Source organism: Prionailurus bengalensis, chromosome B4 (genome assembly GCF_016509475.1).
Source record: "Prionailurus bengalensis isolate Pbe53 chromosome B4, Fcat_Pben_1.1_paternal_pri, whole genome shotgun sequence".
Classification (NCBI taxonomy): Eukaryota; Metazoa; Chordata; class Mammalia; order Carnivora; family Felidae; genus Prionailurus; species Prionailurus bengalensis.
This window is the reverse complement of record NC_057358.1, coordinates 132415153-132428232: the sequence shown is the minus strand read 5'-3', so window position 1 is coordinate 132428232 and position 13080 is coordinate 132415153. Positions and strand designations below refer to the sequence as shown.

Here is a 13080-nt window from a genome sequence, read left to right as displayed (position 1 = left end):
AAGGAAGAAAAGGCACGCTCTGGACAACTGTGTCTTTAGATGGTACAACATCTCCTACGGAATTAGGAAACAGTATGTGGGTGCGCTACGGTGGAAAGAGGGCTTGGTTCAACGTCAGGGAGTTTTACTTTGATTCTTTCCTTTAACAAGTTACTTAACCTCTCCGAGATGGGGTTACGAATATGATTACCTAAAAAAAAGATGTGAAGAATCACGTGAAATACTCGTTGCGAAGCCTACATAACTGCTAGTTATTATTAGGCCTTTGAGATTCTAATAAAGCAGTATCGTAGGGTCACGACACCAACAAATTGCGTTTGTAAATTTCAAATGGCTCAAAGAAGCGCCCAAAGTAACACCACTCTTCCCAGCTTGCTTCTCTCAAACGAGAACTTCCGTAGCTCCCCGGCTCCTCAGGCCCACTTCAGACGACTATAACCGCAGCTCCGCCTCCCCAGCCCCTAGCCACGCCCCTTTCCGTACCAGCCTGACGTTGGAGGGGGCCTTTAACATTGATTGACACTTTTATTCACCAATAAAAAGTGAAATCCCTGTCAACGTCCGGCGAGGGGGCAGGACTTCCTTGTTGTTGCTAAGACACTCTTGTTTCGCTCCTTGACAACCCTGGCGGGGGTGCGCTAGCTGTGGCCCCGGCTCCGGCCCCCGCGGGAGCAGGTGAGGCCCTGGGGCGCGGCGGGCAGCCGGGCGGGGAGGGCCGGCCCGAAGCGGGGCCGCGAGGCGTCGCGGGGCGGGTGGGGCCTCGCCCACCGCGGAGGCCCCACCTCGAGTCTCCTGCCTGCTGGTCCCCAGCCCCCGGTCCTCCCAACCCCCACCCCCTCACTTCGGGGACCTGGGAAATGGGCCGTGAGCGATTAGCTGTGGCGACTCTACGGGGCGCTCCTTCCCCCACACACCCGAAGCCCCGTCACGCTGCGCGGTCCCCCATCCTCCCTGACCCGACTCCCCCCAGGACCTTAATCTCCCCCCCCCCCCCCCCCCCCCCCCCCCCACGTTTCGCGGAGCAGTTCCCCGCTCCCGCGGCTGGGCCGGTGGTCGCCATCGCCTTGGCCCAGGACGCTTGATTTGGACCGTTGGTGACGTGCTGGGACCCCAAGCTGGTCATTTCCTTCTCTGGGCCTCAGTTTCCCCGTCTGTAAATAGAAGTTGGTTTGAATCATCTCTAAGGCCTCTTCGACCCTGACGTTCTAGGATGTGCTTTTTGATCCAACCATGGGCTTCCCCGAGGATGTGCTACCCATGGGTGTAGTGAACAGGACTTGACAAACCTAATTTGAATTCCCAATCACAGGACCTTAGCAAGTTCTCTAACCTCCTTGGACTCCAGTCTGAGTATATATAAAATCAGGATACGTCGCCTTGGGAGGAATTCTGAGGACAAGGAATTGAAGTATGAAGGGTCTGGTCCAGGGTGCCTGGGTGGCTCAGTCGGTTAAGCGTAGGACTCTTTTTTTTTTTTAATTTTTTTTTCAACATTTATTTATTTTTGGGACAGAGAGAGACAGAGCATGAACGGGGGAGGGGCAGAGAGAGAGAGGGAGACACAGAATCAGAAACAGGCTCCAGGCTCCGAGCCATCAGCCCAGAGCCCGATGCGGGGCTCGAACTCACGGACCGCGAGATCGTGACCTGGCTGAAGTCGGACGCTTAACCGACTGCGCCACCCAGGCGCCCCTAAGCGTAGGACTCTTGATTCCAACTCAGGTCATCATCTCACCGTTGGTGAGTTCGAGCCCCTCCTAGGGCTGGGCGCTGGATACCCCCAACCTGCTTGGGATTCTCTTTCTCTCTGCCCCTCGCCCCTCCTCTCAAAATAAATAAACTGAATTGTTTGTTTGTTTGTTTCTTAAAGAGTCTGATCCAATGTAGATTCAGCATTTGTGACTTCACTTCCTTTGTCTCTTCCCCACATTTTCCCTCTCTGAGAAGTGTCATCAGTTTCCTTATTATCAGCGGTCATTCCTTCATGAAACCCAGATCCCGTGCTCTGATCTTTTTCCTGGGCTTTCATGGTTCGGGATGCTTTGGAGTGGGGGTGAGGGTAGTGCGTGATATATCGCTGTGGTGGTTGGACTCAATACCTTCCCTTCTGTGCCTGATGACGTGCGATTCGGTGACGAGACACTTTTCTTCGCCGTGTCTTACGAGCAACTTACACTCCGTAGTTCTAAAATCAGACCGGCCCGCTTCTTCACCATCCGTCTGTCCTACCCGACATGCCGTCTTTCTCAGTGGCATGGCCATCCTCCCTCACTCTGCTGTCCCATCCCACTCAGGCAGTTGTCAAGTTGCTTTGATTCTGCCTCCTTGAGGATCTCACATCTCCATTCCAGAAGCGGCCAGTTTGGTTCAGATCACCTGAGCCAGTGCCGTAACTTCCTAACTGGTGTCCCTACCTCCAGTCTCTTCTGTTTACCCAGCCCACCAGAATAATTGCCTGAAAACAATGCAATGTCACCAACCCCCGAGAGACTTCCAAAGCGTTTCTCTTTCCCCACCAAAAATGTCCACGCTTCTCAGGCCTAGGTTATAGGGCCTTTCTATGATTCCACAAACCCACCCCCCAGCATTGTTTCCCAGCCTTTTTTCTCCCTTCTCCTGTGCCAGGTTCTGTCCCCAGCTAGATTGAACCATTGGACTTTCCCAGAAAATGCTTTGAGCTTTCTGCTTTGAAGTCACTGTGTTTGTTCATCTCTCTGCCCAGAACGGCTTCCTCACCTTGTCCGCTTGCCAGGATTCCCACTCTGAGGCTGTCCCTGCCACCAAGCGTTTCTTGCCATCCTCTCCCCTGCCCCTTCTAGAATTCTCCTCCTGCCTCTATCTCTGCATCTGCCTTGTGGCATGTTCTGCTTTCTGTCGCGAACCATAGTCAGTTCCTTGTGGGTGTGGTGGTCTCTCAGATCATAAGCCCCTTTGAAAGCAGAGACTGTCTCCTGCTTAAAGTGGAGTCATCGAAAAAGCCTAATCTTGAAGTCCTATATATCCTGAGGGAGTCCTAGCTCCTCCATTTACTAGCTGGGTAGAAAGTCACTTTCCTTTTCTCGGCCGTCGTGGCCATGAGAATAGTAGGGATAATAGCACCTGTGTAGCAGAGTTATTGGGGACAGGGGGCAGTAAGTGAGATCCTGGATGTAGAATATCCATCCTGTTGCCTTGCTTATGGTCAGCGCTCAATAAATCCGATCGAATGGATTTGATACTCAAATGGATTGATGCTTCTCAGGGAGCAAATGAAATCTAATTTAACGACAATAGAGGTATCTGTTGGGCTTCTGCCATGTGGCAGACACTGGACTAGTGCCCTGGGGCATCTACAGGGGAAGAGAGAAGACCCTTCGGCCTCAGGTGACTGTCTGGACTCGCGACACAACTGCTCAGTCGTGGCTGGTTGTGACCTGCCACCAGTAATTCGCAGTTGCGAATGGTTAAAAGAAAACAATAATAACCAATCAGCGCCAACTCCAATTTATTTCTGGAATAATGTCCTTCTTCGTCCCTCACATTCAAATCTGTTCTCTTGAGCGGGACGGAGAGGGGCGGCAAACTGCGTAGACGGCTGTGTGTGGTGAGCATCTGTGCTCGCTTGGAGCTAATAGCTGTGACGGCCGTGACTTTTTGTTGTACTTTGTATCTTGAACAAAAGGTTTGGGATTTCATCCAAATTCGGGTATGTTGGTGGTGGTGGCGGGGGTGGGGGGGGACCACGTGAGTCAATATTGTTTAGTATGTCGTGTTACACATAAAGAAAATGTCTCTATCTCCCCCACCTCTTCCTCCCTCCCTCCCTCCCCATGGTCTAAGGCACATCAGAAGTCTTCACTAGACCTCAGTAAAACAAGAAAAAAAGAGGACAATGTTAAAAACAACACTAACAGCAGCAACTTCGTGTGTGTGTGTGTGTGTGTGTGTGTGAGAGAGAGAGAGAGAGAGAGAGAGAGGAAAGTGTCTTTTCTGAGGACTGTCCTTTATTCTGCAACCATCTCCTTCTAACTATTAAAACCTTCATTTATAGTAGATGATGTGTTTAATGTTCTCAGCGTAACTTGAAAACGCAATCCTGTGTTTGCTTCCCCCCTTTGAAACTGATCTGTGAAATCCGGGTCTCCCGTGTTGTCTCCTGACCTCACCCCCAGCATCTTGGATGAATGCCCTCACTCCCTTAGCCTCCTTGCTCCTCACCTGGCCAGCTTTGCTCCGCGTTTGCCGGAAGGCAGAGGGTCGACGTGGCAGGGAAGGGCGGGGGGTATGACCAGGGCACCCAGTGTGTCCCCCCGACGTGTCTGGAAGTAGGAGACGTGCCCGGGCAGGTGGCTGGACTGGCAGATGCCGAGAATTGAAGCTACTTGTGTTTCTGTCTTTCTCCTACTTGCTTGTGACCGGGGAAGAGGCATAGAAGGTACAATTAGAAGGGCAGATATGGGTTTGGATCCTGGCTCTGTCCCTGCTGGCTCAGTACCCTTGGGCCAGCCCCCAAACCTCTCTGAGCCCCGGGTGCCTTATCTGAGGACTGGGAGTGGATGCCGCCCTCACAGGTTGTTACTGGATGAAAGGAGACAATGAATGAAAACCCGGTGTACCCCCCCCCCCCGCAAACACCACTGGCCCCAGCTGTGTTCCACAGACTTTCCTTGTGACTTTTGTCCGTCAGTGCTTACAGCGTGCCTTGCGGAGTGGGGACCCAGTAACTATTGGTTTGTCTGGCCGAACGTTTAGGTGTTTAGTGGGCTGGTATATGAAGAAAGACATCGCAGGTCCCCCTCTCACTGTACCGGTAACGAGCTGACGCTTATTGTGAGGTAGTCTGTTCTTCGTCCCAATTTCCAGACGAGATAAACGAAGGCTCCGAGAGAGGAACACTTGTCTGAGGCACGAGATGTGAATTCAGACCTGCCCGCGGAGCCTGCACCCACCAACCCCCATGCCCTGCTCTGAGTGTGCCCTCCCACCCCTCGGATCCTGGTGGTGGTGACCGGGGGTGCTCCGGGATGCACAAGCCAGGAGTGTTCCAGGCATTGAGTGGCTGCCCCCACCCCCACTCTGGGGCACTGGCAGACACTTTCGGCCTTAATTCCCAGAGTCCTTCATTTCCCCCCCCACCCCTCTCACATCCGCTTAACCCTCCTAAGGATTCTTCCCAAGTGCTTCAGGAGCAAAACAATACACGGTGACGGAGGTCAGTGTCCGAAAGAATGAGGCACAGACAGCAGGACAAGGGGCGCTGGGTTTTTCAAGGTGATGACAGAGAGAGCCCTGTCTTTTCCTCCCGTTCCCCGGGCGTAGCCTCGCAGTAGACAGGGGCGAGGCTGTGCCAAGCGTTCGGAGGCGTCCTTGGGCAAGGAGAGCAAGGGACGGGAGACAGGGCGAGGCCGCCACTGGCTTTGTGCACCAGGACGTCCCTAGGACAGGTTGAGCTTTGGTGCCCAGCAGATTCAAGTACCCTGGCCGTGGGCACACTTACATTATTAAAGGGCCCTCTTTTAGGCCTGATGGGACTTCTTTCTGGCCTGGAGCTGTCAGACACACACTCATTCGCACGGGAGATTGATAAGGTTATTAAAACCTCTGGGTCTGCTATTTTTGGTAGCATTCTTCCAGGCGGGCTTTAAATCGTGGCCAAATGACTGTAGCTGTACTATAATGATACAGCATCATAAAAGATTCTCCTACCTTTCTGTATTTGGAAGCACGTCATCTATAACTGTTCCTTTTTATCCTGCAAGTCTCATCCCTTTTGGATCCCCAGAAGTACTGGCAGTGGTTAGGAAGAGGCATTCGCAATCGTGGTCCTTAATAAGCGCGGTTGAATAATGTTGGAGACGTGCTGGCCGACGGCAGGGCGGCAGCGTGAGCAGCGCGATGAGAATAGTGCACAGAGCTTTGCGGTTTCCACACCCTCACATACATACCGTTGGTGCTTGCAGTGGCTTTCTGAGAATAAGAAGACGGGTTCATCCCATTGCACAGAGGCGGAAACCAAGGCTCGGGTTAAATTACTTGCCCAGGGCTGCAAAGCACGGAGGGAACAAAATTCATTTTGGTTATAGAACTGGCCTTCAAGCCTAAATACCCCACCTCGCGGTTCCCCACGCCCTTCCCCCTCCAAAAAAAAAAAAAACAAAAAACAAAAAAAACCTGTCCCGGTGGCTTTTTCCCCTTTGTTCCTGAAGAATGGACTTTGGTAATATCTCTGACCTCTGAGTCTGGTTCATCAGGGTTCCATATGCTGAAACAGAATCCCAGCAGCCCCAGCCCCCGCCCTCCCCAAGGGCAGGCAGGCACACCCTTGACTGAATTCCCTTCCAGGCCATGCCAGGCGAGCACTCTTGAGCCCCGAGGATGCACTGGATCGGACTGAAATATTTAATTCGGTATTTAGGTGGGAAATGCCTCAGCGACTGCTTCAGCATTTTAAGCTGAGAATCTTGGGAGGTAAACACGCCTTAAAGCCCGTATCCTTTGATCGTCACCTCTGTTGCGCCTTGATAACGGGGAGGAGGCAGCAAGCAAGTGGCCTTTATGAAAGCCAGGACAGGATGGGATTGGAGATGGGCCTTAACATTAACGAGCAGAGACAAGACGATTCCCTGGATTCTGTGAAATGAGAAACATTAGCAGAAAGTCCAGTGAGATCGTGCCTGGTCATTCGCCAACTTCTCTGTAGAGACAAACCAGAACTGCTAATATCTGAGTGGTACAGGTGCCCAGAATTGACGAGCTCAGAGGAACCGTCTGTCCACCGGGAAACCAGAAAATACCAGTGTCGCGGGATGGTGGAGTCGGCGGCAGGCTTCCAGCCTCGTTCGAGGGAGCCCACCAAATGGGATGGCGCCGAGGGCTTCTGAAGCACCAGAGAGACGGAGACGGTTGAGAGCACAGCCCGGAAGAAGCACGCGGAAAGCTCGGTGCTCGGCCACACGCGGGTCGAATCCACATGAGAACGATTGTCACCGACCGGTCAGACGTCAAACGTGCATTTCGCAGCTGGGATCACACGGCCCGCGCTGGTGGTGGCACACCGGGCGCCTACCTTGTGTCGGTGCCACGAGGAGAGAGAGGGGCCCACGCCGGAGACCGCGCCCCGAGTCGAACCCCAGGTCTGCCGCTCACCGGCTGAGACCTCAGGCCGGTGGAGTAGCAGCTTTACGCCTCCTTTGGTGCAGGCCCTAACTCGCAGGGGCGTTGTAGCAGTGGGGCACTAGGGACAGGAAACCTGACAAACGTCACCTGTCACGACTGCCCGTTAGTTGCTACGCTCGGCGTTTTCGGGCTTTGGCGGCCGTGCCATGAAAACAAACCAGTTTGGAAATGTCAGAAACGCTGGCGTAACATTATTTGCTTGTAGGTGTTCAATGTGGATGGTTAAGCAGGGTTCGCAGCACGGTGGGTTGTAGGCACTTGTGTTAGTCCTTCTTCCGAGAGAAAAAGTCCCTTGAATTACAGGCTACATTGAATTGGAGAATAAGGAGAAACAACCAGGATTTCCAGCAGTGCTCACAGACATTAGGACCCAGCTCCTCTCTTTAGGAAAAGTCCCATCTGTTTTCACATAGCTAGATTTGGAAAGAAAAGAAAATCCAAACATATGTATTAGGCTTTATAACTTTCCATTCATATCCACACACAGTCTCTCATGTATGTGGCCATGTGCTGGGCACTGGGTTAGCTTCACGTACCTTCTCATCTGAGTCTCGTAACAGCCCCACGAGATAGATGTGGCTGCTCCCAGGTTCCTGGTGAGGACCCTGAGGCCCAAGGCCACACTGCTGGGGAACAGTAGAACCAGGAGGCCCAGGCCTTACAGCTTCTGGACCAGGCAGGCCTGAGGGGGAGGGGGCAGGAAGTGCTGGGAGCCCGGCAAGCCGAGGAGGACACGGACCATCACTGTTCCCATTCCTTCCGAAGATCAGGGACCCGTGGAAGAGGCTCCGGCTTGCACACAAGCCCGGGATTGTTGATCCTGACCCGACATTTCCCTTTCCAGCTACGTGTGCTGGGGAGTAAGGACCGTGTACATACGTGTGCATACAGAGAAGCTGCGTGTGTTAATTGCAAGCTCCAGGCTCCACCCTCGGCCTGGCCCGCACTCAGTATTTGTCTTGATAATGACAGTGTGGGCTTGTAGCCGCATACCAGTGTGTTCTTAACCACCGGGTCCCAGCATCTCGCGTTGACTCATCCTCCCGTCTGCAGACTTGCTGGCCATTTGGAAAAGGATGCGGAGGAGTTAAGACGGGGAGGTGTCAAATTGTCAGTGAGACATTTCTAATTTGTGATGTATGGTTTGAAAGCCAACTCTTTCTCCTGGTTTTTCCTGTTTTCCACAGCACCCCTTGAGGAAAGACATTTTCTGCTCCCACCCAGTTGGCAGGGCCTGCTTCCTGAATCCCCAGGGTGTGGTCTTCACTGCCAGCGCCAGCACCTCCCGAGAGCCCACTCTCTCCCTCCGGGGGTCACGGTGGAAGGATCATGGGAGAAACGGAAGGGAAGAAAGATGAGGCTGATTATAAGCGACTGCAGACCTTCCCTCTGGTCAGGGTAAGCCCCGGGGCAGGGAGGCAGGGCGGCCAGCAGGGCCCACACCGCCTCGAAGCGAGGCAGAGAGCTCGGTCCCTGCAGGACAGCAGGAGGAGGAAGTTAAGGGCTCCCCTGGCTCAGCTCTGGAGGTCTGAGAGTTGACAGTGCTCCATTCCTTCGTTCCTTCATTCACTCGACAAGTACTTAGGTCACCTATGTACGTCGGGCTCTCTTCTAGGCACTGTGGGTGCAGTAGCGAGCGAGACAGGCAAAGGCCTGGGCCGCAGGAAGAAAAGTTTCAAGGAGCGTAATTCTGGTAAATAGCGCTATCAAGAGAGAGAAAGCAGGTGTCAGGGGCTAGAGAGTAGAGGTTAGCCTCTGGACAGAGTTCTCCGGTCAGAGACTTGAATGAAGTTAGGGAGACAGCCTTGCCAAGGTCTGGGAAGCACGCGCCAAGCAGGGGAAACGGCGAGCCCCGAACGCCCGCGGTGGGAGTGAGCTCGGCATTTTGGAGGAACAGAAGGAAGGCCGGCGAGTGCCGAGGCGGGTGGGGGGACGTGAGGGCCAGAGTGACAGACGGCAGGCCAGACCTCACAGGTGGGCCAGGCGCTGTGACAGTCATGGTGAAGAGTGTGGACGCTCTCCCGGGTCCGAAGGGAGCAGCGGGTGTTTTAAGCCGAGGAGCGATGGGACGCGTTTGATGTTTTCGAAGGATCGCTCCAGCTGTTGTAAGGAGAATGGATTTTTAGGGGACCGGAGTGGAAGTGGGGAGACCCGCGAGGACACTACTGCAGAGGCCCAGGTCACGGAGTGGAAGGGGACACGTTCAGACTCAGGACGCCTCTTGGAGGTTGAGGCCGTAGAACTCACTGGCGCATTGGGTGCCAGGTGTGAGGACAGGAAAGTCAAGGATAACTCCCAGGACTTTTTTTTTTTCCCCCCGAACTCGGGAGAGAAAATGGTGTCAATACCAAGAAAAGGAAGGAGGAGGAAGCGTAGGTTTGTGGGGAAAGTCGAGTTATCCTTTAGACGTCTAAGCTTGTCAAGTAGAGAGTTGGCCATAGGAGTCTGGAGCCCCCCAAAAAAAAGGTTAGAGCTGGGAGCGAAAACGGAAGAACCCTCACGTAGAAGATACATGACGCCACGGAACAGGGTGGGACCTCCCGGAGAGGAGCTTGCTGGCGAAGAGACAGGGTAGGGACGAAGCCCAGGGCCCTCCCGCAATCAGGAGGAGGAGGGGGATCCGGCCAAGTGGATGAGAGAGAGCGGTCAGAGTTAGGAAGAACCCGGAGCTGTCTCTCCAGGCCCTTCCGGCTGAGATCCAGCTGTGCTCTGGGGCCCATGTAACCTGTTTCCGCAACCTGCATCCTCTCCTGCCCGGGCCAGCCTTCTCCCCGTGTCTGTTGGCTGGAACGTGATGTCGGAAGCTTCGTGCCCTTGCAGAGGGGCCCGGGTGTTAAAGCCTGCTCGGCTTCGCCAGATTCCATGCCCTCTGTCCCAGCCGCACGCCCCGAGTCAGGAGATGGGCTTGCCCGGGGCCGTGCCAGGGCGGCTACCCGATGTCCATGCCTTAAGCTTGGGACGGCGAAGCCAGCCCGGAAGGCCAGCTGGTGGGCTAAGCCTCTCTCTGTTTGTCTCCCTGCCCTGTCTCTAGCATTCGGACATGCCAGAGGAGATGCGAGTAGAGACCATGGAGCTATGTGTCACGGCCTGTGAGAAATTCTCCAACAACAATGAGGTACAGGCGGCCCCTTGTGCCTTCGGTGACCCCCGTGGGTGAATCAGGTGCCCCCGGTCCCCACAGCCAGCTCCAGAGAGTCCTACTGGGGCCCGGCTGGCGCCTTCCTTGGAAGCATTCGAAGCCCGAGGAAAGCCAGTGAGGGAAGAGGCTGGTGCTGTCTCTGGGGCACTGATCTGATGGTGGTCATGCCCAGCCCTAGAGGGCTCTTCGGGTGCCCCTGCCTGTGTTCCCTGTCTCCGGGGGTCTGCTGGGTAGGGCACCTCTCCCCCTTGGCTCCGTCCCAGGGGAGAACAGAGGCCCAGGCATTCATTCACGTACCCATCCACCCATCCATCCATCCATCCATCCAAAAAAGATGTTAAACGCCATCCCTTGTGCCAGTCACTGTTCAGGGTGCTGGGGATATGGCCAACAGGCAGTGACGCAAGAATGTCATTCATCAGCCCGGTGATGAGTGAGAAAGAAGTCAGCATCACGACAGCCCAGCCAGTGGGGAGGCAGACCCAGGCCCTAGTTCAAATGCTGTCTCCAGCCCTTCCGAGCTCTTTAACCCCGGATAAGCCATTTCTCATCTCTGAGCCCCAGTCTCCTAGTCTGTAACGGGGAGTCAGATGCTGCCTCCCCACCGGGGGGCCGCGAGAACGTGTGTGCAGAGATGACGCGGGCCAAGCGCCCGGCACGGACTCCCCCTCAGAGACTGGGTCCTCTGCCCTCCCTAGGCCTCTTCTCAGAAGAAGCTTCTTGAAAGAGCCAGCACAGGAAGGAGTGGGAGCTGTTGCCGTAACTGAGGGAAGCAGTCCAACTCCCCTTCCAGAAGTTCCCCAGACCCATTAGGGAAAAGCCTTTCTGTTCCCTGGAGACAAACTTGACACCTCCTCGTAGTGACGAGGACCGCGCGAGGCGTGCGGAGTGCTGTCACGCGTTACTGTGCTTAGTCCCCACCGCAGCCTCGCGGTGCCGACCCCAGACACGGGCACTGAAAGGCGGAGGCTGGACGCCGACCCGGGGCTCCCTCTTCAGACCAGGGCCTGCTCGACCAGCCTCACCAGTGTCTTCTTGACTGGTGGGGTAGGGTCTGCTCTTCCGTCCCTGTGTCCCAGCCCCTGGCAGGAGGCAGAAGAGTGGGGCGTGGGCTCTTCTCCCGCCAAGACTTCGGCTTCCCGGGGGGAGGCGGGGGTTGGCTCGTGCTCCGCCCCCCCAGCCTTTCCCACCTGATGAGCGTCCCCTTTGTTCCAGAGCGCTGCCAAGATGATCAAAGAGACGATGGACAAGAAGTTCGGTTCCTCCTGGCACGTGGTCATCGGCGAGGGCTTTGGGTTTGAGATCACACACGAGGTGAAGAACCTCCTGTACCTGTACTTCGGGGGGACCCTGGCTGTGTGTGTCTGGAAGTGCTCCTGACACCGTCCCCCCCCACCCCTGCCCCCGTCCCCTGCAGGGATGGGGAGCGGCCCCAGGCAGGCCCTCGCTTTGCAAAGGAGAGCCTGGGGTCTTTCCTTTTGCCCTTTGATGACAGTTTCCCGAGCCGCGCCCAGCGGGTGAACGCGTGGACACCTTTCCCCAGGCCCCCAGCGCGCGAAGAGGAGAGCAGGCCTCGGTCTGGACGCAGGGGAGGGGTGGGAGGTGTGACAGGGTAGGAGGGTGGGGAGGTGGGATTTTTCGCACAAGGACACGCCAGCCCCACCTCTCTTGGGGGCCGCTCTCCCCTCGCCTCCCGGGAGCCCTCGCCGCCCCCCCGCTACCCCCCCCCCCCCCCCCCGCCGCCGCGCTGCGGCCGGCCTGCACTGTCCTTGTCTTCACCGGCCATATGCACGTGGCCCCAGGAGGAGCCTGTCCTCTCAAGGGACACTGGCAGCTTTCTCCCCTCGTCCTCTGGAGAAGAGGTGACCCTCCAGGAGCCCCTTCCCCAGCCCGACCCCAGGCTGAACAAACCGCTGCCTCCCATTGGACCGCTAGCTCCGTCGTCCCCGGCTTTGGCGCGAGGACCGACAGCCTTTCCCCACGTGCTGTCCTCCCTCCCCAGCCACCAGGCCGCGAACCTTTTGTACCGCCTCCACCTGTGCACTTGGGCTCCCGTGGCAGAGGGCGTGGGTGTCACTGAGCCTCTGGCGAGGCTCCTGGGCCAGGAGTGCGCTCACCACGAGGCCTGTTTCGGCAGGGAAACCTGGCCTGCCAGTTACTTCTCATCAGGGACCGCATGCTGATTTGTACTTCTGATCTCTGCTGGCTTTTCTATATTCTTTTTTGAGCGTGGGGAGAAGGGTTTTAGTAGAAGGGTGAATCCTATTTTACACAGCGGTCTTATTTATATAAATGTCTTCGTTTTTACAATTAAAGTGACCAAAAATGGACCTTGAGCTACAGTCTCTTGAGGTTAGGGGAAGATGGGCTGGGTATCCTCGGGCTGTGGTGGGTCCCGGGAGCCCAGAGAGACTTCTGGCTGAATAGCGAGGCTCCTGGGAACCTGGGCCCAAGACACAGCCCCGCTCGCCCAGGCCCCGCCGCTCGCCGTTCCGTCCCGGGTGGGGGCTGAGTGCGGTCGCTGGGGCCACACGGACGCCGACTGAGACGCCCTCGATGGCCAGACCGAGCTGCCGTAAAGCCGTCGGTCTCGCATAACGTGGTTTCAGTGCAAAGGTGTTGATTCAACAGCTGGTGGATGCCAGGGCCCAGGGGCAGGGTCCCGGAGATGGAAAAGCCACAGACCCTGCCCTCAGTGAGCCCACAGTCTCCTGTGGAGGAACACTTGAACCCAGTCGTTACAAGCAGATGTGAAAGATAGGACAGGGCACCCCAGGAGGAGAAGG

The 13080-nt window shown here is 55.9% G+C and overlaps 1 protein-coding gene across 1 annotated transcript; it reads left to right on the top strand.

Moving 5' to 3' along the window:
- Positions 1-562: 562 nt before the first annotated feature.
- On the top strand, positions 563-12624 carry DNAL4 (dynein axonemal light chain 4). The gene is made up of 4 exons (XM_043562610.1): positions 563-675; positions 8343-8553; positions 10187-10270; positions 11510-12624. Exons 2-4 carry the CDS (start codon positions 8485-8487, stop codon positions 11672-11674), a joined length of 318 nt encoding a protein of 105 aa, XP_043418545.1. The 5' UTR covers positions 563-675; positions 8343-8484; the 3' UTR covers positions 11675-12624.
- Positions 12625-13080: the final 456 nt, after the last annotated feature.

Excerpts from the sequence above, each read along its gene's own strand:
- DNAL4 (XM_043562610.1), top strand. The coding sequence starts at position 8,485 with ATGGGAGAAACGGAAGGGAAGAAAGATGAGGCTGATTATAAGCGACTG. Across the intron at positions 8,554-10,186 it reads AGACCTTCCCTCTGGTCAGG|CATTCGGACATGCCAGAGGA; the intron begins GTAAGCCCCGGG and ends CCCTGTCTCTAG. Across the intron at positions 10,271-11,509 it reads AATTCTCCAACAACAATGAG|AGCGCTGCCAAGATGATCAA; the intron begins GTACAGGCGGCC and ends CCTTTGTTCCAG.